Here is a 26,074-nt window from a genome sequence, read left to right on the forward strand (position 1 = left end):
TTAGAGGAGTTCATCTCGGTATTTTAAATGAACAGCTTCATCATTTTGGGGTTCTAAATAGTGAATGATATTTGTCGTTTTAAAAGCTATTCCTTCTTGACACGAGAGCTTTTCGGAGCAAAATTGATTCGTACTAGAGGTCGCCTCTAATCTAACCGTGATCAAATCCCGTTGGGATTTACCCAGTTATTTGGCTGCTTTGTTCATTAAACCCCCATAAGATATCCAGTGGATAACTGAGTAGACTATCATAGAGATTGTTAATATGGTCTAGTCTTGTAATGACATAGTAACGTACAAGCTTTTTCAACATTTATTTATCTAATTAATTTGTTTATGATTATATTTCTTAAGTAGCTGTGTTCAGTTTTCAATGCATGCAATATCTGTACTTGTAATATTTAGGTGTTCAATCAGTATAATGAGTAATATATATATATATATATATATATATATATATATATATATATGTATATATATATATATACATACATACATACATATACTCACTATACTGTGTGTGCGTGCGCGCGTGCGTATGTAGAATAAAAAGATATGAAAACAATTACAGACTTGAGCATGCATGTAGATTAACGTCCAATAACCATAACCAGTCGTCCAAATTAACCTTGCAATATTCCCAGGCCAAAAAGCACAAAACCTCTGCTGGTCTCCAGTTATACCAGCGGCGTGGGCGACTGGCCTCTTCACGGAATCACAATCGGCCAACTCCTGGATGCAGCGGAACGCAAGTATGGAGACAGGGAGGCCGTGGTCTCTGTTCATCAAGGAATTAGAAAGACATTCTCGCAAGCCAATCGAGACGTAAGCACTTATATCTTGTCTTCTTCCCGAGAAAGTGGGGTGGTCTTCAGAGCCTGTCTTCCGTTTAGTTCACTTTCCCCGTCCATTCCTTTAACTCTAGCTATCGTACCTTCCCACTCGGCCGTGTAAGAGAAAGAGCTCACTTTTCTTGAATTTACAGAATAGGGGCTCTTTCTTCCATGTGTTACACCAGGGTCAGCGGGAAGATTAGTAAAAAAAATTAAGTAGAGATTTGTGATTGTGATTATGCCTAAATTAGGCAAACAAGTTTTGTAGAGTTGTATCTGATGGAAACACAACTGACTGTGTTCATAACATTTTGCCTAGACTAAGTGATACCCAGATAGCCCATTCAATTTATTTACCCTGAAATGTAAAGAAGCCTTGAATTAAATAATTTACTTTGATATAAAGTGTAAAATAATGTTCTGTATTTCCTTAAATTAGAAACGATACATAATCTCATCCAATATCAAACAAATTTTTTCAAGTTACTGGTGGACTACAATACAGTGCCCATTAATATGACCGCCGTTATTATCACCGTGTTTCATATGACCGCCGTTATTATCACCGTCTTTCTTTGCCTTTTTTAACGTGATAGTTGATTTATAATCTCTAACGTCCCTTTAGGCCAACCGACTAGCTGCCGGATTCCTGGCCCTGGGGCTCAAGAGAGGTGAGAGAATTGGCATCTGGGGACAGAACACCTACGAATGGTACCTGACGCAGTTTGCAGCTGCCAAGGCTGGGCTGATTTTGGTAATCTAAAAATCCACTTCTTGAAGCTTGAGTCTTTAACGGTCGAATTAAACCGTTGTTTACCTTAGGAATATTGGTCTAAGGTAGATTATTAGTTAAAAGTATCTATTTATGTTCTGATTGTCATTCTTAAAGAAAATTCAAGAGAGTTTATGGAGATGCATCTAGGTTCCACTTCTGTCAGAACTTTAACTTTCTGTCAGAACTATTTAAAATAATGGGAAGGATTTTTCTTTCGAGCAAACAAACCCAAAGACGCGGGGACCACGGAAGAAAGGAGGGTGGTCAAGAGCTCCAAATTTTATGTATCTCCTTCTGTTTTAAAACTCCACCGTTTCAGGTCAACGTCAACCCAGCCTACCGCCCAGACGAACTGAAGTTTTGCCTTAATAAGGTGGGCGTGAAAGCCATTGTTTGCGATGAAGTTTTCAAAACGTCAGAGTGAGTACAAGCTATTTGCAATAGTCTTTGGCAATTTTCTGATTGACCTGTAGGTATCATGAGTATGGGTAGACTTTTACTGTAACTGCTAGTCTATTTTAACACGAAACCAAACGTCTCATTTTACCTGATTTCTTAATGTCTAGATTGTTATTTTACAGTTCCGAGTAGCTATTATGGGTTACTCGAGAGTCGATTTATAATTTGATTTTGTTTTTCATGATCAAATACTTGTCTTTTAATTATTTTAACTGACGGAATATTTTTTACTATCCCGTTATCAATTTTCGAAGTGAAATCGTAAAATGTATGAGTTTTATCGCTTGTATTTAAGCGAAATAAGCATCATTTCCCCATGGCAGAAATAAATCCACAATATATTATTGAAAAAATTGTTCTTATCAGTTTCTAAAAGAAGAAAATGCTGACGAAAAACTACCAGTCCATGTCATTGCCCTTTTTTATCTGAAAATTTGGCGTCACACAACCAAAGGCCAGCGAGACGTTTCTGAAGGTTTTTGTAATCCGCAGCTATTACAAGATGCTGTGTGACTTGGCCCCAGAGCTCCCTGACAGCCGCCCTGGGCAACTGGTGAGCAGAGAGGTTCCCCACCTAAAGCAGGTCATCATCAGGACAGAGAAGGATCTCGGGTAAGATATGATCCTGTATCCTTGACAAGGTATCCTTAAGGAAGACAATGAAACTGTAAATATTGAGAATATTAATGGCAGCAGAAACATGGGTATAGACACAGTTAGTAAATTAGCAATGAATGATTCAGATAATCCAATTTTTAGGAAATATTGAAACATATGTTTGTTTTTATGGCTTTCTTCTAAATATGTATTTATATGACCATGTCTGTAACTGTGTATACCTATAAGCCTGCTTCATCATTAAGATTATACAGGACAATTATATAGATATAAACAATCAAGTAGATCTTTTCTGCCAGTTGGATTTTGTGAAATCAGTCTTTCTATGCAGTAAAACACTCTATGTATCTATATATCTCTTTTGTCTGTGTGCGACAGAAAAAGTCTACGAACAACAAAACTCCATGTTCAGACTTGTAGCCTTCCAAAGTGGGACCAGGTTCTGCCACTACATTCCCCCCGCCACCCCCACCCTTGCCTCCACATAAGCATACAGCCTCAGTCACTACCTACCCCCCACCCTCCCCCAACGGTGTACAAAATGCATGTACCTTGGTCTAAGCTCCGTGACTTACTCTCTCGAACTCTCATTCTTAACGGCATAGCCCCGTATGGAGTAGTGCCATCAGTGTACCTTAAGCGGTGCACGGTAGGCGTTATTTAAGGTTCTTTGCAATGTCCCTTCGGCCCCTGGCTGCAATCCCTTTCATTCCTTTTATTGTACCTCCGTTCATATTCTCTTTCTTCCAGCTTACTTTCCGCCCTCTCCTAACAATTGTTTCCTAATGCAACTGCCAGGTTTTTTGTTACGCCTTTAAAACCTTGATATTCTCAATCTCCCCTTCAGCGCTGAATGACCTCGTGGGTTCCAGCTCTTGGTCTTTGTCCGAATCTTATATTCCAATTCCGATCTTTAACGGCACAGATGCACTAGGCCTATAAACCAGCGTCATCTCTTTCCTTCCAGTGGCACTTATAAATTCGACGACTTACTGGAGGCTGGAGAAAGCACTCATGTGAAGGATCTGGAAAAACTGTCCTCCGAAATCCAGTTTGACGAAGCCTGCAACATTCAGTTCACTTCGGTGAGTGACTGGAACAACATTTCCTTTTTACTGAAATCCTTTGAATTAGTTTTTAGTTTTGAGTCGTCAGCATTCTCATGGTTTCACAAATTTGTTAATAGTCTATGTTCGTGATTAAGCTGAATTAATTTTCTCTTTATTATATTACTTCTTACTATTATTGAGGACTTATAAGTTTCGTAGGAAAATGGTAACATTAACAGTGAGTTTATTCAAATGTCTAAATTTTGTCGTCATTAATACACTCACACAATCATGCACACACACATATGTATATATATATATATATATATATATATATATATATATATATATATATATATATATATATATATATATATATATACGCCTAGATGACCAGAAGAACGGCGATAATTACAGACCAGGTACCAAGCGCTTTCATGTACTGCATTACGTACACTTCTTCGGGTTACAAAATTCATATATATACACACACATGCATACATACATATACACGCGTAACGGGTGGATGGATGGAACTTTGCTGAACGAGTCTGAAGCCTTAACTATTCTAGGTGTAGCTTTTGACTCACTTACAACCTTTGAGAAGCATCTAACGAAAGTTTCAGCAAACGCCGCACGAAAGTTAGGTATTGTTCGTAAGGCCTCACAGATTAATAACAGTGATAAAATCAGTGCAACCTGTTCTATGTCATTTGTGATCCCTTTGCTGGAATACTGTTCTCCGGTGTGGATGTCTGCCTCTGTCAGAGATTTATCTCTTTTAGACAGAGTAGTGGTATAGGTTTCCGTTTCCTAACGGTAGCGGTTGTGGCTTAATCGACGGATGGTCTCTCGTTTGTCACTTTTTCGTAAGTTGTATTTCAACGGAGATCTTTCTCATTCACTATTGATCCCTGATCATCTTTACCTGCCGAGAGCAACCAGGTTCGCTAAACAACAGCACCGGTATACAGTAAATGGGCCTCGCTGTCGAACATCTCGGCTCCAGAGGTCGTTTATTCCTCTCACCTTTGGACTGTGGAACAGCCTCCCGGATGATGTCGTACAACTGGAACTTCAGAAGTTCAAGCGAAGATACAGTGCATTACTACCCTAACACTATTATACTTGCATTTTAATATATTTTTATCTATTTATTAATTTATTTTTTCTTTTTTTAATAAGTGGGATCACTTCCTTATGTATTTCCCTTTACCTCCTCTTACTTCTTCCTAATGAACACCGTAGTATTTGATATTATCACTTTCTCGTAATCTTAAATGGAAAAATAAGTCCACAGTAGTATGTATGTATTATATTGCTATATACAGGAAGCTTTCGCCAACTTGATCAGTCGGCCTCTTCAGCCTGAATCAACGTTGAAATAATAATACATTTGGGACAACCTCTTTGAAAAAGTGGAAAAAAATGGTAACTCCAGAATTGTTCAATAGTCTATTAGCAATTCTCTGGGAGCGTCGTGGCACAGTAGAGGCTGGCATATTGGTCGTTTGTCTTTCTGAAACAACCGAAGAACCACCAAATTCACCAGTTTTGGTTGGGTCTCCAAAACTGGTGAATTTGGTGGTTCTTCGGTTGTTCTAGAAATTGCTCTTACGTTGTTAAATACATCTGCAGAAAAGTATGGTAGCAAAACATAGTTTAGAACTGGACCATAAGATAGACTGGTTTAAATGCTGATATATTGTATAAGAGTAGCAATATTGGCAAGCGTAGGGTCATAGAAGGGGCCCTTATAAATTTAAAATGAGTATTTTTGAGAATAATAAACCATCCACTCAGGAAGATTTCTCCACTAATAAGTTGGTTTGTTCAGCTGCCAAAATAAATGTAGATACTGTTTCGACTGCTCCACCTGCTTCTCCCTCCTCATTATGCCCTGCAGATGTATTTAACAACTTAAGAGAAATTTCTGGAACAAAATTCACCAGTTTTGGAGACTCAACAAGCAGTAAGACCAATGACCAATTTGCCAACCTCTACTGTGCCACGACGGCGTTCCCAGAGAATTGCTAATAGCCTACTGAACAAGTCTGGAATTACTTGAAAGAATAACCAGCCGTTTTTCCATTTTTCAAAGATGTTGTCCCAAATGCATTATTATTTCTACGTTTATTCAGGCTGAAGAAGCCAACTGATCAATTGGCGAAATCTTCCTGTATATAGCAATATACTACCTGCATACTACTGCAGACTTTATTTTTCCATTTAAGAACAACATATTCTTTGGAAGCTTGAATTTCAAGTCTTGTGGGCTTGTTCCATATGAATAGCTTTCATCTTCCTGTATATACTGTAGCAATATACTACATACATACTACTGCAGACTTTATTTTTCCATTTAAGAAAAACATATTCTTTGGGAGCTTGAATCTCAAGCCAGTGGCCCCTGTGGGCTTGTTCCGTATGAATAGATTTCATCTTCTGAATAATAATTATAATAATAATGATAAAGTGGTGTATGTATGTGCCCAAAACAAAATTTACATAGGCATGTTTTCAAATTTATGTGAATTTTGTCTTCACGCATTAACTCACCTTTTTTTCTGTTTATTTATTCATTTTTGCAGGGAACAACAGGCACACCAAAAGCCGCAGTGCTTTCTCATCATATGCTGGTCAACAATGCTTATGGAGTAACAAACAGATGTGGTTATGGAAAGAAGGCAAGGAGAAGTCTCTCTCTCTCTCTCTCTCTCTCTCTCTCTCTCTCTCTCTCTCTCTCTCTCTCTCAGAATTACTTTTTGAAGTTTTCCCTATAACTGACAAATAAACTGAATAAAGAGAATCTAATTTAAGGCAAAACAAAACTAAATTCAAAAGATATTCGATGATTACAACGATTCACCATTTGTCAAACTTGTAAGACCTCTTTAGGTTTTATCTGGCGTTTTTTCGATATCAGCAAAGCGTCGGTTACTTATCTCTCATTCCGTGATATCTATCACCTTCTCCCCAGGAGCATAGGGTATGCCTACAGGTGCCCATGTACCACTGCTACGGCTGCGTCGTAGGGAACCTCGGTGGCGCGCACTTCGGAGCAACTTGCGTCCTCCCGAGCTTGGGTTTCGATTCGGACGCCAGCGTGCAGGCTATTCAGGATGAAAGGTTCGTTAGTCTTTTAGATGATTCTGATACCTTAAATGCGTTCTTAAGATTTCTTAAAATTTATATCACCCCCTGAATGCTAATGAGAAATATAGGTCTAGTTTCGGGACAGATGGATTGATGACTGGTGCAGAATCGATGAACAGGAACTGACTTTTGCACCGTATGTGTACTGTTGTGGGGCCTTTTCCATTTTTCATTCAGAATCTGTCTTCATGTCTTCTCTTTGGGATTCGGTAGAATCATGACCACCACTAACAGGTTAACAGCGTAAAACATCGAATTTGTTAGTGCAAAAGGTATGCGTTGGATTTAGAATATACCCTTTTATGAAAAGAAACAGTGCATTTCTGAAAGAAAAATAATCCATCAATCTTTCATCTGAATGAAAATGGTTTAGCCTATTTTCCGTTAAAAAAAATAAAAAAATAAAAAAAATGCAACGACAAACGAGTAACACGCAGTAGCCTTTGTTAAGAACTAAAAAGTACTAAGAAGAAAAAAGCAATAAAACCAATTAACTTCGGGCTTTCCAGAGTCACGTCTTGTTATGGGACTCCAACAATGTTCATCGACGTCCTGAATTCTCAGCGGAATAAACCGAGAGTCCTTGAGCATCTGTTTACTGGCACCATGGCAGGAGCACCTTGCCCCCAAGAGCTGGTTGAAGCTCTCATAAGTGAAATGAATATGAAGGAATTCGTGGTAAGCACTTTATTATTATTATTATTATTATTATTTTTTTTTTTTTTTTTTTTTGTGGGGGTCTGTCACAGTCATCCTATTCAACTGGGTGGTTTCAATAGTGTGGGGTTCCGAGTTGCATCCTGCCTCTTTAGGAGTCCATCACTTTTCTCACTATGTGAGCTGTTTCTAGTTGCACACTCTTCTGCATGAATCCTGGAGCTACTTCGGCATCTAGTTTTTCCAGATTCCTTTTCAGGGATCTTGGGATCGTGCCTAGTGTTCCTATGACTGTGGGTACAATTTCCACTGGCATATCCCATATCCTACTTATTTTGATTTTAGGTCTTGATACTTATCAATTTTTTCTCTTTCTTTCTCATCTACTCTGGTGTCCTGTGGTATTGTGACATCAATGGGTGATACTTTCTTCTTGATTTTGTCAATCAGTGTCACGTCTGGTCTATTGGCACATATCATCCTATCTGTTCTGATACCATAGTCCCAGAGGATCTTTGCCTGATCAATTTCCATCACACCTTCAGGTTGGTGTTCTTACCACTTACCACTGCAAGCTAGGCTGGTGTTTCTTTTACAGGCTCCAGTGAAGGGCTTTTGCTACTGAATCATGCCTCTTTTTGTACTGTTTTTGTGCAAGCACGGACATTCCCTTGCTATGTGGTTTTTGGTCTCTTCTTTCATATTGCACTTCCTTCATATGGGTGAGATGTTATTTCCATCTATTGTTCTTTGAATATATCTGGTTCTTAGGGCCTGATCTTGTGCCGCTGTTAGTATCCCTTCCATTTCCTTCTTGAGTTCTCCCCTCTGTAGCCATTGGCATGTTTCATCGCTGGCCAGTTCAAAGCTTTAGTCTGTCTCATGTACTGTCTGTGTATTGGTTTGTTGTGCCATTCCTCTGTTCTGTTTTTCTTGTATGGATAAATTATTATTTCAAGGCCCAGTACTCGCACACACACCCCCTAAGCCTGCAACAATATATATATATATATATATATATATATATATATATATATATATATATATATATATATATATATATATATATTGAAAATTAATTTCATACAGTTACTGATTTACTCTATAAATGCCACATAAGGTAGTGGAACCAACACTACATAACATTACAGTAGATAAGGATCTACTGTATATACTTGATGAATCTTTAAAAATATTCTTATAAAATAATCATAGAAAAACAAATTTGAGATACAAACATTCCCGCCATAAGACGCTACATGTAATTACGTTCCAACATCCAATTACAACTACAGTAACGAAACAAGGAAGTAAATGTCACTCATGAAATGTTCACCGCGCAGGTGATGTATGGATTGACGGAGACCAGCACGATGACTTTCCAGGGTTTCCCGACAGATGGCATGAGCGTCCGCTCATCCACCATTGGATACCCTTCCGACCACACTGAGGTAATCCCGTTTTGTGTTTTTAACCGGTTAATTGTGTGGTGTTTTAGCTTAATGAACTTTTGCAGTTTGCTGAAACGTAAAATAAAAAATATACTTAGTTTTATGTAAAACTCTATTCAATATACAGTAATGCTTATAGAGCTATCACAGAATGAGTCTATTATAGTCTGGTTACAAAGGGTTGAGACTCGAAGGCGGTTAGGCTTAGCACTTCAGCCATATTTTTTTTTTAATCCCGATGAAACTTTTCAGGAAAAAGGGTGATAATTTGGTAGATTCGGCTTTTTTTTTGAGCGGGGTGGCATTTCCTCGTGTGTGGATGATTAAGTAACGACGGGTGATAGTAATAAGGGGTTTGTCTGTCACCCCCCTCCATTCGTCAGCACATAACAAACACAGATCAAAACATAATACCTAGACCTTGCTGTACATGTTTCGTATTACTCAATACAAAGTTTAATTAAAGGTATGTATATGTGTATGTATACATATATGTATAGGTATGTATGTATATTACACCTTTTATGTATATATGTACATGCATTCATTTATATGCATGCATACACATGCATACGTTACTTAGAAACGAAGTCACTATAGTAGTAAGTGAAAACAAATAGCTGGACTGTACGCTCGAATATGTCCATTCTCAGGATTAACTTTGACTTCGAGGTTAACCCTGAAAGTGTACCGTTTTAGATTAGGATTAAATACTTCCTTCGGCAATGTGGAAAACATGCCAGTGTCGCTAATCATAGGAAGGTCTCAACCTTTCGTTGCTAGACTATATAGTTTTGGGAAGCGGTTGGGAATAAGTTTTCGAACCTGACAACTGTAATTTGTTGGAATCTTCATATTACAGAAAGTTGTTCAAATATTCCCGTCATTCTAGCAGATAAAACTTAATAAAACTGTGACAATTTATTTACATAATTTGTTTACGTTAATTTTCAATAAAAATCTTGCTACTGAACAAATAGTCATGTATGCCTTACTCATTGCTTTTTGGAGTCAGCCAAACGTATGTTTTTAGATACAAATTTTGTCATATATATATATATATATATATATATATATATATATATATATATATATATATATATATATATATATATATATATGTATATATATACTGTATATGTTTAATCTCTATTTCTAGGTAAAAGTGGTTGACGAAAATGGCAGAATAACCAAAGCTGGCGAAGCTGGTGAACTCTGCATTCGGGGTTACTGCAACTTCCTGGGCTACTGGGATGACGCCGAAAAAACGAAAGAGATAATGTCAGAAGACAGATGGCTGAAAACTGGGTGAGTTTATTTGGTCAAATCCCTCATCCCTGAATTGGAAGTCGAAATCCTGTCTCAAAAATGGCTAAAGATTGTTGTTCTGACATTATATTTCAGGACACGCTATTGATTCTTGTCGTATGAACCAGGACGATTACAACTACAGATACTGATGATAATAGAGCATATCTCGTTCGTATAGCACTTAAGCGACCACTTCTCTCACTCTCCCGGTAAAACAACTAATGATTATCTTATTTCCATTAAACGTTACCTGCTGCAATTAGATAAATAGTAGGCCCAACTTGGGAAAAGAAAAACAAGTGCAAAAAACAAGTGCATTTCTACAAAGTGTATATATGAAAAATCTCAAATAGGAGACTAGTGCTTCTCTATCTGGTATCAAACTAAGTTCATCTCCTTTTTTCTTCCACGTTAAATTTGGATGCAATGATGTAAGCCTAGGTCTAACTAGGATATCTGCAACCACTTCGTCCATCATGTGTGTCTTAGTTTGCGGTTTCCTTAGAAGTGTTTTAGTCTACATTTAGAACGAGACTGCCTTTAAATATAACGGAGATATCTTTCTGTTTTCTGTAGAGATTTGGCTGTCATCCAGCCCGATGGCTATGGAAAGATAATCGGCAGGATCAAAGACATGATCATTCGAGGAGGTGAAAATCTCTTTCCAGCTGAGATTGAAAATTTCCTCATGCAGCATCCAGAAGTGCTGGAAGCTCAGGTAAGCGTTACTTACGTTATAATTGCATGTGAAAAGAAACAAATTCTATATTTTTTTTTCTACAGGTTTTAACTCCTGATCACTTTGTCAAATCCTTTTTTTTTGTGATTAGGTATGGTTATGCTTTAACCTTCTACCTAACGGAAAAAAAGTACCAGTGAAGTTTTAAATACTTTGAAAACAAAATGTTTATATAAAAATGCCATAGTTAGTTCAGCATACTAGGGATATCAGACTTAGGCTATCCCTTTATCAACCTTATTGAAATCTATTCCGTTTGCTAGGTGTTTGGAGTTCCTGATTCCAGGATGGGAGAAGAAGTGGCAGCGTGGATTCGAAGATCTGACAATTCTTCCCTTAACGAAGAGGCTCTTAAAGCTTGGTGTAAAGGGAAGGTGCGTACACTGTATCCTATGCATACAGTAGGTCTAATCTTTGTAGTGTATCATATCACTTATGACTTGCCAAAACTCATTATTTCCGTGACTGATGTTTAAAGTAAACTTGATGATATATGAATTCAGGTGACACGGGGCTATGAAATTTAGTTTCGTATGATCCCTCTGGATTGCTTAGTACTACAAAACCCGAACAGTTATGAACCTAAACATTAGAAACCTAATAATCAGAACGTTATCATTTATATGTGACATTTGCTGTGTCTCTCCCCCAGATCGCCCACTTCAAGGTGCCAAGATACATTCTTTTCAAGGACGAACTTCCGAGAACAGTGACGGGAAAAATACAGAAGTTTGTGATGAGAGAACGTACGATAGAAGAGCTGAAGTTAAGCTCCTGACTGGTCACGTGACATAAAAGGGAAATAATGTTATATGACGAAAGCTTAATGGTTACGAGTCGTGAGTTTAAAGGTAACTCTGTTGGGTGTCTTTTACTCAAGGTAGGATGTCCATTGTCCCTTCCTTGAGCAAGACTTAATGAACGAAAAAGGAATTTAACAGAAGCAAGACGAAACAGTAATTTAACCCTCGCCTGTCTTATTTAAATGTCAAGCAAGTCTTCGTTTCAATAATGGACGTTCAGTATACTTCTACGTCGCCGGTGCTACAATAAACGCTTTTAAGAGGATAGCCTGTCAGCCTCCTATTTAACAATCTTATATGCTATGCGCGCATATGTACTTTAATCTATATTCTTGAAGTACATGCTGACGAAGCTGCAGCTATTATATTCAGCATAAGGAAATTGCAAGTAAAAAGTCTTTCCACATCTTCCGATTTTTTTATTTCCAACATATTCACTGAACTATTATTGCAAACAATTATTTTCTTGGCTCTTCGAGAACCTTTTCAGCGCTTGAACAGTACGTACGTGATGCTTGACAGAAGTATTGGGCGTAATTGTTTTTAAATGAGAATTGAAAATTGTACCGTGTAAGGCGTACAGTGAGCGTCAACCCTATCCTAGATATAGTTCTAATATGGAAATGGTTTTGTAAATGAAATATTATTAAAGTCTGTACCCTGATTGTGATAGTTGAAGCTGTCTAATTATGTCGTAGTGGTACACCACAGTTCAAGGAGGAGGTTGGAAATGGATTTGGAATATAAAATTTAGGCAAATGGTCAAGCGCACGGCCTATGAGGCCAAAAGGTTTGAAAGGTGTAACAGGAGGAAAACCTCACAGTTGCACATTGAAACAATTTTTAGGAGAGAGTGGAAAGTAAGATGGAAGAAAGAGAATATGAATGGAGGTACAGTAAAAGAAATGAGAAGGGTTGCACCTATGGGCCGAAGGGACGTTGCAAAGAACCTTAAGTAATGTCTACAATGCACCACGTGAGGCGCACTGACGACACTACCCAACTACAAGTCAAGGAGGATGTTTATCAAGGATGTCTTTTTGGAATCAGCAAATGTGTATGGTACAAACTGTTATTTTTGCAGTGCCCCTTCAGCGTCTGTTATTCTGCTTTCTTCCTCTTACTTCTCATCCATTTGCTGTGGTCCTCCCCTGCTTAGCTGTCCAACTTCTTTAACTTCACTTGAAGTGTTCACCTTCCACCTGAGAAGAAATCGACAGGACAAGCCTAATGACAGTCTCAGGCTCAAAGTTTTTGTTCAACTATTGTACTTTATGGTCATATCAAAGCAGTCAGTCTCAAGAAATCTCACTCTCCCTCCTTTGGCCTAAGCAGACAATCAGTACATGGTAGTAAGAAGATTGTGGTAGGTCAAAGAAAGACTGAACGACTGGGGCTAGCAACCTCATCCCAAAAGACTTGCTGAGAACAGAAGGGTTTCATTCTTTTTTTGACAACCCTCAAGGTGTGAAAGGGGATAAAAAGGCTTTATGTAGACCTCTGGGCTCCAACCCACCAACAGTGCTGTAGGTATAAAAAAAATATGCTTGTGTGTAAACAAGTTAAGTTCTCCTAGGGCTGGTGTTTACATAACGCCTGTACCCCACATGAATGAATAGCTGTTGCTAATGCAAGTTATATATTTGTCTAAACTACTCCATCTTCGTAATTGATTATTCGCGGATCATTGTGACAGACTTACCAAGACGTTATCTGTAAAACAAATAAAGTGCATCGTCTCCATATCTTATCTTTCCGTTACACAGAGGTAACGATGTCTCACTTATCTGCGTGAGCCAGCAGTAAGTTACTGGCGGTGAGCAAGGTCTTTGGACCTTGACTGGTTAGTGCTCTCAGTGTGACAATGAGTGTGAGGGTGATAACGACACGATTTAGTAGGAGGCGAGATTATTGCCTCTCGCTGCTGAAAACTTTCGTTAGGTAACAACAGTTTATTGTTTGCTGACGATGAAATTTGCTTTCAGTTATTTGTATTTCTGTATAATTGGCCATTGGAGAATTTAATCTAGGCATTTTAAATGTGCGGCTTCATATTTCTTTTAAATGGTGAATGATATCGTGAGTGAGAATTTAGACGATACTAATTCGGTGGCGAGGTGGGTATGTTTCTCACTTCCTATTTTCAGGAGGAAAACTTCATTTCTTCTGGAGAATGACCATGAAAATGATTTAACATCACATATATATAAGCCCAGTGATGAAGCAGTTGCTTTGTCCGTTGGCTACTTTCACTATAGCCTAGACATAGGTAGGACTACTGTGACATGAATGTGAGGCTTGGTGAATAAAAACAAATGACAGCAGGGTTTAAAATGGAGCAGGACTTTCGTTTGGTTAAGAAAAGCACTTCACTAAAGTTCATCTTATCTGAACCCCATCTGAAGATAAGATACTTGTCGAGTATTTGTAATGACTTTGATTAACGCGTCCCCGTGACATACCTGACTGCTCTCATCTATAATCTGAAGTTCTCTGTCGTTTGGGTCGCGATCTCGTCATTGCCTTCACACAGTTTTAAAAGTTATATATTCCTTCTTAACACCAGATCTGTAACTTTTTGGAGGAAAAAGTGACTAGTACAAGAAGTCACCTCTAACCTAACCGTGATCAAATCCCGTGGGAAATTACCCAGTACTTAGGCTGACTTGTTCATGAAGCCCCAGAAGTTTTTGTAGTGTACAATTAAGTAGATAATCATACAGATTGTTAAAACAGTATGTTCAGTTATGTTCAAGCATTTTTAAGATACCATCTCTAATTAATTTTTTATAGTGTTATATTTATTTAGTTGTGCTCAGCTTCCACATGATGTTCATCGTAAAAATTCCGTTTAAAAAAAAAGGGAACAATGTGTTTTTCAACTTCTCTGACAATAACTTAACCAAGAAAGAAGAATTTCTTTTATCTTTTGGGCTGGATTTCTGCTTACCCAATTACAAACCTTCATACTATGAGTACTATTTGCCCTTCGAAGTACTTTTTATGAAACTTGAAGAACTTGCCTTTGTTTGCTAACCTATCAAAATTCCAAACTGAACTATTCGCTTTCGCACATACTAATTACCACAAACAGAAAACTAGCTGGGCCCCTTTCTTTAATAAAGATATCTAAATACTCTGCAGAAATTGAGTAAAAACAACTCAATATTTTCCAAACCAGATAAAGGTAATGGTACGTTTATTTTAAATAAAGTTGATTATATCCAAAAATGCAACATGGCCAGTCATGGCCAGTTTCGATATAGAATCGCTACTGACTAATGTACTCAGGTTCAGCCTTCCGCTCTCGGTCACTGCGTCAATTACCGTCCATTTGTTTCTTATCGTACATTCGCCTTCAATCATTCCGTCTATATACCAGTGGAGAAAACAACTGTTTATATCTTGGATACTATTTTTGATAATCAGGTCAATGTGTACCACGGTTTTAACCGCTTAGATTTTAAAGAGCTGTTGGAGTTGGCGGTGCGGGATACGGCCTTTGTGTTTAACGATGAAATTTACATGCAGGCGCAAGGTGTAGGAATGGGTAATCCATTAAGCTGCATTTTTGCTGATATTTTTATGCACAAACTCGAGAGAGAGCTGATGGCCAGCGTTTAAGCCTTTATTTTATTGCCGTTATGTTGACGACACTTCTATCCTTTTCAATCACCACTGTGATCAGTTTTTACAGTATGCTAATCCACTACACAATAAAATTAAATTTACTTATAAATTAGAAAATAATAACCATTTATCCTTTTTAGACACCATTGTCATCCGTGATGACAATAGATTTCATACTGGTTTGTTTCGCAAGAAAACCTTTACAGGTCTTGGGCAGAATTTTTATAGTTCATGTTTTTATCATTTTAAATTGAATTCCCTGTCCACTCTCCTCTACAGGGCCATCACATTTGCATCTGATTGGAATCTTTTTCACAAGGAAATAGGTTTTCTCTGTGATTATTTTAAATCCAACTGCTATCCATCCAATTTATTTTCAAAATACGTCAAGAAAACATTGGATAAGTCCTTTCACCCTCCTGATACCACACACACTTGGCACATAATTTAACATACTATAAAGTTTTCCATAAACACATGACACCTCTTTCCTATCCAATCTAAAAATGATTTTAACGAATTATTTCCTGCAGTTGACGTGAAGCTCATATTCAAGAACTCAAGAACTGTTGGTGGTATGTTTCGTCACAAAGAAAAACTGCCTCCGTTAATGCAGTCCGGTGTTGTCTATTTATTTACTTGCTGTCAATGCCATTGCCAGACACACGTGCGAAACACGCGCCGACTGCTTCAAAGTCAGATGTGACACACACATATAGGCGTTAGCTTTCGCACTGGGTGCAAGTTGTCCAATCCTGAAATAATCAAATATTAGAAATCATATGAATTTTAAGATTATACCAACCAGCCGACACAAACACCACCTCCCTATTCTTGAATCGTCAGCGATCAAGAAGCTTGTTCCCTTTTTGAACAATTATTTCTCGTCCACGTCCCTGAATATAGCCTAAACCACACCCTACCTTATGTTTACTGCTTTTTCATACAGCAACTGAATTCGAGGAATAAGGTCTGTTAGTTGAAGTATTCTAGTTCTTTCTCTTTTTTAACAATTTTATTTTAGGTTTACCTTTTGTATTGATGTTTTGCTTTATCATAATTCATTTGTACATACATACTAACATTTCCTGCTGTATCTGTATATTTTACTTTGTATTTTTAGCCATGAGGATGAGAAGCATCTCGAATTGCATTAACCAATCTCCTGAATTAATCTTGATATGTTCCCAGGCCAAATAGCACGAAACCACTGCTGACCACCAGTTACGTCAGCAGCGTGGGCGACTGGCCTCTGCTCGGAATTACAATCGGTCAACTTCTGGATGCAGCCGAACGCAGGCACGGAGACAGGGAGGCCGTGGTCTCTGTTCATCAGGGAATTAGAAAGACATTCTCGCAAGCCAATCAAGACGTGAGTATCTGCACCGTTTTGTTTTCCTGAGAAAGTTGGGCCCGTCGCGTTTCTCTTCCACTGGTTTAGTTCACTTTCTCTTCTATTCCTTTATCCCCTGTTACGTCACTCTCCCACTCGGTTGTGTGGCTGCTTCTGTTCTATCCCATCTGTAATAGAAAGATCTGGCGTCTTTTTCAATTGGTCTTCCTTTTAAATTGTTCCTTAGTTTATTTCTTATTTTTGTGGCGTGAGGGTGAACGAGAAGGGCAGCAAAATATATATATATATATATATATATATATATATATATATATATATATATATATATATATATATATATATATATATATATGTAAAATTAGGACTATTATCATGTGTGATGTAGGCAAAATCAGTTTGGAAATATTTTTGATGGGAACACGAGTCACCAAATTCATGACTTTTGCCGAAAAGAATGATATTAGGTAGCCCATTCAATTTCTTTGCCAGAAAATGCAAAGTAGTCTTAGATTATATGATATACACCGATATAAATTATAAAAAATTTGAACTCCTGGTTTTCTTCAATTAAAAGTGATATATAGCAATCTTTTCGAATATTAAACAAAAATCTGTTAAAAGTTACTGGTGGACCGAGATACAATGGCTGTTAGCATAATGGAGGTTATTTTAACCTTTCCAACATGATAGTTATTTTCTAATGCTTTGTCTCTTTAGGCCAACAGACTAGCTGCCGGGTTCTTGGCTCTTGGCCTCAAGAGAGGTGAGAGACTCGGAATCTGGGGTCAGAACACCTACGAATGGTACCTCACGCAGTTTGCAGCTGCTAAGGCTGGACTGATTCTGGTAAGCTAAAAATCCACTTCGTGAAGTTAGAGTCTTACCGTCGAATTAACCTGTTGTTTACTTCAGAAATACTGGTCTTGGTCAGGTCATTAGTTGGATTATTAAAGCGTGTTATTCTAAGTGTCCTTCAGCAGGATAGCCACGATGAAGTACTTGTAGGAAGCCTATTTAAGATAAATACAAAAGAGGTTATCGAGATGCATCAGAGCTCCACTAGTAAGAAATCGCGAGGATTTCTCTTTCACATCCTCAAACCCAAAGACACGGGGAACACGGAAGAAAGGGTCCAGAGCTCCAAATCTTATGCATTGTCTTTTATTCCACCGTTTCAGGTCAACATCAACCCTGCTTACCGACCAAATGAGCTACAATTTTGCCTGAATAAAGTGGGCGTGAAAGCCATTGTTTGCGATGAAGCTTTCAAAACGTCAGAGTAAGTAAAAGCTGTTTTCAGTAGGCCTTGGTAAGCTTCTGACTAGCTCGAAGTTATCACAAGTAAAGGTAGACTTTCACAGCAACTTCTAGTCTTATTTTACCTCGAGATTAAAAGTCCTACTTTATCTCTATCTTATTGTTTGGATTGTTATTTTACAGCTTTGAGTAACTATCATCTTTTACTTGTGAAGTGATTTGCAATCCGATTTTGATTTTCGTAAGCAAGCAGGCTACTTATCTTTTGATTATATTAACTGATTAAATCTTCAAAGAAATACACTTATTAATGTCAAGGTAAAATTGCACATTTCAAGCCTTTTATCATTTGTGTTTAAGCAAAGTAATCCTTATATTTTCGTGATTGAGATAAGCCCAGATATACAATTCGGGAGAATATTTTTCTTAGCAGTCACTGTTCTATATTAAGATGTAGATGTACTTAATTTTTAGCAGGGTGGTCCATTTTCAATATTGCAGAGTCAAACGATTATAATCCTTTTTTATGGTTTTTTTGATAAGGTATATTTGCTTACTACAGAGATTCTTTAGAAATATCTGTTCACCTTTGCATTTAGAAAATACCGTCCTCTGTTCTTTTTAGCTTAATGGATGTGACGTTAGACTGTTTTTCACATTTTCGTATGACTTTTTCTTCATTTTTCATAAACATTTGTGTATATAATGGGTTTATATTCGTTATCCGTTAGCACTGCACTTTTGTTCAGATAATTCATTACTCTCTTCCCTTATGAATATATATTACATTCGAAACGCCTTACCACTATTTTTGTGTCCAGTTGTATACTCTCGTAAAAATACGCCTTTCGCCCTTCTTGTAATCAACTTCTCACTTGTCTTCTTTCGCAAAATATATAAATATATCTAAACGAAGAAAAGAATGACACGAAAATCTGCCAATCCATGTGATCACCTTTTCATCTGAAAATCTGGTGTCGCACAACCAAAGGCCAGCGAGACGTTTCTGAAGGTTTTTGTAATCCGCAGCTATTACAAGATGCTGTGTGACTTGGCCCCAGAGCTCCCTGACAGCCGCCCTGGGCAACTGGCGAGCAGAGAGGTCCCTCACCTGAAGCAGGTCATCATCAGGACAGAGAAGGATCTCGGGTAAGATATGATCCTATATCCTTAACTTAGTTCCTCGTTGGCCGGGTCGGTATAGTTCTCGGCTAGCACTCTGCTGGGCCCGCGTTCGAGTCTCCGGCCGGCCAATGAAGAATTAGAGGAATTTATTTCTGGTGATAGAAATTCATTTCTCGGTATAATGCCGTTCGGATTCCACAGTAAGCTGTAGGTCCCGTTGCTAGGTAACCAGTTGGTTCTTAGCAACGTCAAATAAGTCTAATCCTTCGGGCCAGCCCTAGGAGAGCTGTTAATCAGCTCAGTGGTCTGGTTAAACTAAGGTATACTTAACTTATATCCTTAACAAGATATCCTTAAGGAAGACATTATTTTAAGGTTCTTTGCAGCATCCCTTCGGCCCCTGGCTGCAATCCCTTTCATTCCTTTTTATTGTACTTCCGTTCATATTCTCTTCTTCCATCTTACTTTCCGTATTCTCCTAACGATTGTTTCCTAGAGCAACTGCCAGGTTTTCCTCCTGTTACGCCTTTAAAACCTTTATATTATCAATTTCCCTGTCAGCGCTGAATGACCTCATGGGTCCCAGAGCTTAACCTTTGACATCCCAGTTCTGATCCTTAACTGCACAGATGCACTAGGCCTATAAACCAGCGTCATCTTTTTCCTTCCAGTGGCACTTATAAATTCGACGACTTACTGGAGGCTGGAGAAAGCACCCATATGAAGGATCTGGAAAAGCTGTCTTCCGAAATCCAGTTTGACGAAGCCTGCAATATTCAGTTCACTTCGGTAAGTCACTGGAACAACATTTCCTCTTTACTTTTGATATTTTTTTTTTGAGTCGTCAACATTCTCATGGTTTCACATATTTGCTAATATTCTATGTTCGTGATCAAGCTGAATTAATTTGCTCTATCGCATTATTTTCTTAGTATTATTGAGGACGTAATAGTTTCTTAGGAAAATTCTAACAATAACATTGAGTTTATTTAATAGTAATATATATATATATATATATATATATATATATATATATATATATATATATATATATATATATATATATATATAGTATATATGTATATATGTACGTGTGCATATATTTACTTATATATATAAATATATATATATATATATATATATATATATATATATATATATATATATATATATATATGTATATATATACAGTACAAATATATATCTACATACGTATATGCACGAGTGTATGTATATATACAAAGCAAAATTCACATGGGCACATTTTCAAATTTTGTGAATTTTGTCTTCACGCTTTAGCTCACTTTTCTCTGTTTATTAATTTTTTGTATTTATTTATCTTTTTATTTCGCAGGGAACAACAGGCAAACCAAAAGGTGCAATGCTATCTCATCACATGCTGGTCAACAATGCATTTGGAGTAGGAAAGAGAAGTGGATATGGGGAAAAGGTGGGAGGAAGCTATTCTCTCTCTCTCTCTCTCTCTCTCTCTCTCTCTCTGTCTCTTCTTACGTCTTTTTCTTATATTTTGTTCTGCAAAGTGAAATTGTTTATTCAAGATGAAAATCTTTAGAAGATTCCAGGTGACTAAAGTTACCAGATTCTCTCTTTGTTTTTTATTCAAGAAGTTCATCGATTGTTTATATAAAACTCAAATTAATATACCTTCTATAAAGAAAATCTTGTTCTCAACATTAGTTTCACGAAGTTTTTCCAATCACTGACAAAAAAATTGAATGAACAAGAAACTAATTTAAGGCAAAAAAAAAAAAAAAAAAACTCAAAGGGTGTTCTAGGACTACAATGATTTACCTTTCGTCAAACTTGTAGGAATTCTCAGGGTTCCATCTGACGTTTATTCACCACTAGCAAAACGTCTGTTACTTCTCTGTCATTCAGTGATAGTCACTTCTCCTCAGGAGCATCGGATATGCGTGCAGGTACCTTTGTACCATTGCTTCGGCTGCGTCGCTGGGACTCTAAGTAGTGCGCACTTCGGAGCAACTTGCGTCCTCCCGAGCTTGGGCTTCAATTCGAACGCCAGCGTGCAGGCTATTCAGGATGAGAGGTTCGTTAGTCTCTTAAATGATTCTGATAACTTAAATGTATTCTTATGGTTTCTTAAAATTTATATTACCCCCTGAATGCTAATGAGGAATATAGGTCTAGTTTCGGGATAGATGGATTGATGACTGGTGCAGATTCGATGAACAGGAACTAAGTTCTACACTGTGTGTGCTGCTGGGGAATTTTTTTCATTTTCCATTTAATTTTGTCTTCGTGTCTTCTCACTAGGATATGGCTGAACCACGACTGTCACGAGAAAATCTTGCTGCAAAGCAAGATTTATTAGCCTTTGTGTCAAGTTGAGTTTCCTTAGTGAAGGAAGCAAGAGTATATTACTGACAGAAAAAATAATCTGTCCATCAATCTTTCATCTGTTTCCTCAGAAATAAAAATAGTTTATCCCATTTTCCGTCAAGATTGAAAACGAGTAACACGAATAGAATTTGTTAAGAACTAAAAAGAAATACGAAGAAACAAGCAATAAAAACAATTAACTTCTGCCTCTCCAGAGTCACGTCTTGTTATGGGACTCCAACAATGTTCGTCGACGTCCTGAATTCTCAGCGGAATAAACCGAGAGTCCTTGGGCATCTGTTTACGGGCATCATGGCAGGAGCACCTTGCCCCCAGGAGCTGGTTGAATCACTTATGAGTGAACTGAATATGAGGGATTTCTTGGTAACCATTATAATTATTATTATTATTATTGAACAAATTTGGCCGTCTGGATGCGGTTGAGTTTGTATCGTAGTTTTTTAATCAGTCGAATGATTTTCTTTGTATAGCAGGTCAATTATACAGCAGCTGTCCAAATCTATTTATTCCTTGACGTTTCGATAAAGCATTCCACCAATTTTCAAAAGGCGATTGGAAACTATTAACTTTGGATCAAGTTCACTCAGGTATTTTCATATCCATTTTCTTCCATAAAATCATATTTTCAAATGCAAGAGGAAAATGATTTACTCTGAGAATATAATGACAGTTGATACTGTTAAGTGGTAGTATGTGGTAATAAAATATTTAAGGCGGACTGAATCATTCTCCCAGTTCTTGTATTTCACACAAAACTATGATTATATTTGCCAAATAAGCTGAGATACAAATTGAAAATAAATTTCATAATGTTAAATACCTGAATGATAATCAGTATACTTATTGAATCTAAAAATAATCCTATAAAATAATCACGGAAAAAGAAATTTGGAAAATTATGTTACCTCCATTAGACGTTACATATTTCCTTTAGTAATGCCAACTCCGTCAATTATGTTCCAATAACTAATTACAACTACAGTAGCAAAGCAAGAAAGTAAAAATCTCAGATAAATTCTCTGTGGGCAGGTGATGTATGGGATGACGGAGACCAGCCCAGTGACCTTCCAGTGTTTCCCAACAGATGCCCCCAGTGTTCGCTCATCCACCATTGGGTACCCTTCCGACCACACTGAGGTAACTGGCCACCCTCCTCTAAAGCCCTTTCTTTTTTGTGTTTCTTATAGCCTGTCCAAACTAGCGGGCATGACCGACGGGCACTTCCAGCTGTTTATAATTTCTCTCGCTTCTGAAGCCGTGTTACCGACAATCGCATCGTTCTGTCTCCATACTCGGTCAATAAGTTTAGTGGAATGGGTTATGGGAACAGTGTTTGCCCGTTGGGCAGTGCCCGCTAGTGTGGACAGGGCTTAATAGGCTGTTTGTGGGTGGTGTGTCTTCTTGACATTTTGCAGTTTCTTATAATGTTTAAGAAAGATGTACTGAGTTTTATGGAGAACTTTGTATTCATTGTGACACTGGTTACCCGATTAATAATTTCATAGATACACTTACTGGATGGGTATAAGTGTTAGCACTCAACAACTACTATACATATCTATGTACATACATCGTATGTGTCACTTCCTCGTTGGATAGGTCAATATCATTCTCGGCTAGCACTTTGCTGGGCCTGCATTCGATTCTCCGGCCGGCCAATGAAGAATTAGCGAAATTTTTCTGATGATAGAAATTCATTTCTCGCTATAAAGTGGTTCGGATTCAACAATAAGCTGTAGGTCCCGTTGCTAGGTAACCAATTGGTTCTTAGCCTCGTAAAATAAGTCTAATCCTTCTGGCCAGCCTAGGAGAGCTGTTAATCAGCTCAGTGGTCTGGTTAAACTAAGGTATACTTAACTCTTTTCATGTATGTGTCTAATCTCTGCTTCTAGGTAAAGGTGGTTGACGAAAATGGCAGAATAACCAAAGCTGGAGAAGCTGGTGAACTCTGCATTCGGGGTTACTGCAACTTCCTGGGCTACTGGGATGACACCGAAAAAACGAAAGAGATAATGTCAGAAGACAGATGGCTGAAAAGTGGGTGAGTTAATTGACATGTTGCTAAATCTCTCATCTCTGAACTGGAAGTCGAAATCGTCTCAAAAATGGCTAAAGATTGTTGTTCTGGCATTATACTTCAGGTCACGCTATTGATTCTTGTAGTATGAACCAGGACGATTACAACTTCAGATAGTGATGATAATAGAGAATATCTCGTTCTTATAGTATTTAAGCAACCACTTCTCTCACTCTCCGGTAAAGCAACTCCTGATTATCTTATTTCCGTTAAACGTTACCTGCTGCAATGATTAGATAAATAGTAGGCCCAACTTGGGAAGAGATACTGCAAAAAACACATGCATTTCTAAAAAGTGTATGAAGAATTTCAAATAGGAGACTAGCGCTTCTGAGCTGTAAATTGCCCGTGTCTTTCTAGACCTACGGCTTTGCGACACCATCCAAATTCATAGTGAGACTATCTGGTATCAAACAGAGTTCATCTCCTCTCTTCTTCCACGTTAAATTTGGATGCAACCATGTCAGCCTAGGTCTAACTAAGATATCTGCAGCCACTCTGTCGATCATGTGTCTTAGTTTGCAGTTTCCTTAAAAGTGTTTTAGTCTACATTTAGACAGAGACTGCCTTTAAATATAACGGGGATATCTTTCTGTTCTCTGTAGAGATTTGGCTGTCATCCAGCCCGATGGCTATGGAAAGATAATCGGCAGGATCAAAGACATGATCATTCGAGGAGGTGAAAATCTCTTTCCAGCTGAGATTGAAAATTTCCTCATGCAGCATCCAGAAGTGCTGGAAGCTCAGGTAAGCGTTACTGACGTTATAATTGCATGTGAGAAGAAACAAATTCTGTTTTTCTCATACCTAACGGTTAACTCATTCTGTCCATTTGGTTATATAATTTTTGACGAATAGGTATAACTATACTTTATCCTTCTTCCACCTTACTAGAAAAAAAAAACACAGATGAAATTTTAAGTACTTATAAAAACACAAAGAAATCATAGAAAGATGTTGCAGTTAGTTCAGCATACCAGGCAAATTAAACGCTAGCATTATCAAATCCTGTGAATCAATAAGTATTATGAGACTTAATGCAACATTTATAAGTCTGTCCTTTTATCAATCTAATCGAAATCTCTTCCGTTTCTTAGGTGTTTGGAGTTCCTGACTCCAGGATGGGAGAAGAAATGGCAGCCTGGATTCGAAGAGTTGACAACTCTTCCCTTAACGAGGAGGCCCTTAGAGCTTGGTGCAAAGGGAAGGTACGTATGTATATACATATATATATATGTAATATCAAATGTACATAATAAGTTTAATCTTCTGGACTGATTATGACTTGCCAAAACTCCATTTACTGGTGACTGATGTTCAGAGTTAAAGTAAACCTGGTAAATCTGATTTTGTATAATCCCTCTGGATAGCTGAGTACGGCACCAACAAACCAGTTGCATACTAGTACTAGTAAGATTCCTATAATAAACTTTTCTTTACCTTTGTAATGAGAGAGCATATATAATGTATGTAGGCATTAATCTGATAATTACGATTCTAAATTTTAAAAGACACTGTTAGGTTGATCAAGACATTATAATTTAAATCTGACGTTTACTGTGTCCCTCCCCAGATCGCCCACTTCAAGGTACCAAGATACATTCTCTTCAAGGACGAACTTCCGAGAACAGTGACGGGAAAAATACAGAAGTTTGCGCTGAGAAATATTACAATAGAAGAGCTGAAGTTAAATTCCTGAAGAAAGCTTTGTGGTTGGATTCATGAATATGGGGAAAACTGTTGGGTAGTCTTTTACAGAAAGTAGAATGTCTAGGAATTATCGATTTTTAGTTTTTTTTACAGTTTTGGACTGGTATATGTCTAAATAAACATGTTCTGAAATATTATTTCTAAGAAAATTTAAATTATTATTTTTGTTTTATTTTTGTACACCGCATTTACCGGCATTTGAGCGGCATTGAGTGAAAATTGTCGCAAAATTTCCGTGTGACTTTTTAGGTAGAAGTGAGAAATATACTTTACTTCCCTACTAAAATGCACATTGTCTACGATAAACACTGGCGCTCTCTCTCAAAAAATATAATATCAGAGTAGATGTGTATCTATGTATCTCGATATTGCCCTGTGAGCGACATTGAGCGACAAATTGTCGTACAATGTTTGTATGACTTGCCAATTCTGGACAGTAGAAATTTACTTCAAGATCCTACTAAAACTACCCATTTTCTACGATAAGAGCTTGTTCGTTCTCTGAAAAAATATAAAACAAAATATAAAAAAAGTAATTATATATCGGTGTATCTCGATATTTTGAACTCCCTATCACAGGTGTAACATGTCAACTAGTGTACATATAATATTTTATGCTTCTTGAAATATTTTTACTGCGTATTTTCGGAAATATGAAATTATATAGGTAGGTAACAGTTCCAAACAG

The 26,074-nt window shown here is 37.5% G+C and overlaps 2 protein-coding genes across 2 annotated transcripts; both read left to right on the top strand.

The window, feature by feature from the left end:
- Positions 1-627: 627 nt before the first annotated feature.
- Positions 628-12,259, top strand: LOC136854183 (medium-chain acyl-CoA ligase ACSF2, mitochondrial-like; the record flags this gene model as incomplete). The annotated part of the gene is made up of 13 exons (XM_067130489.1): positions 628-825; positions 1,459-1,587; positions 1,928-2,028; positions 2,560-2,679; positions 3,653-3,770; positions 6,326-6,421; positions 6,715-6,863; positions 7,400-7,568; positions 8,891-8,998; positions 10,158-10,306; positions 10,886-11,027; positions 11,312-11,422; positions 11,701-12,259. Coding segments are annotated over 13 exons (1,716 nt in total), but the record flags the coding sequence as incomplete, so codon positions are not given.
- Positions 12,260-13,645: 1,386 nt separating this feature from the next.
- LOC136854182 (medium-chain acyl-CoA ligase ACSF2, mitochondrial-like) lies at positions 13,646-25,547 on the top strand. Its single transcript, XM_067130488.1, has 14 exons — positions 13,646-13,792; positions 16,673-16,853; positions 17,553-17,681; positions 18,014-18,114; positions 19,122-19,241; positions 19,889-20,006; positions 20,572-20,667; positions 21,137-21,285; positions 21,794-21,962; positions 22,629-22,736; positions 23,492-23,640; positions 24,282-24,423; positions 24,774-24,884; positions 25,250-25,547. The coding sequence occupies exons 1-14, from the start codon at positions 13,716-13,718 to the stop codon at positions 25,373-25,375; spliced, it is 1,776 nt and encodes a 591-aa protein (XP_066986589.1). The 5' UTR covers positions 13,646-13,715; the 3' UTR covers positions 25,376-25,547.
- Positions 25,548-26,074: the final 527 nt, after the last annotated feature.

The sequence above is a fragment of the Macrobrachium rosenbergii genome, chromosome 28, assembly GCF_040412425.1.
Source record: "Macrobrachium rosenbergii isolate ZJJX-2024 chromosome 28, ASM4041242v1, whole genome shotgun sequence".
NCBI lineage: Eukaryota > Metazoa > Arthropoda > Malacostraca > Decapoda > Palaemonidae > Macrobrachium > Macrobrachium rosenbergii.

Excerpts from the sequence above, each read along its gene's own strand:
- LOC136854182 (XM_067130488.1), top strand. The coding sequence starts at position 13,716 with ATGAGTGTGAGGGTGATAACGACACGATTTAGTAGGAGGCGAGATTAT. Across the intron at positions 20,007-20,571 it reads GCAATATTCAGTTCACTTCG|GGAACAACAGGCAAACCAAA; the intron begins GTAAGTCACTGG and ends TTTATTTCGCAG. Across the intron at positions 21,286-21,793 it reads CAGGCTATTCAGGATGAGAG|AGTCACGTCTTGTTATGGGA; the intron begins GTTCGTTAGTCT and ends CTGCCTCTCCAG.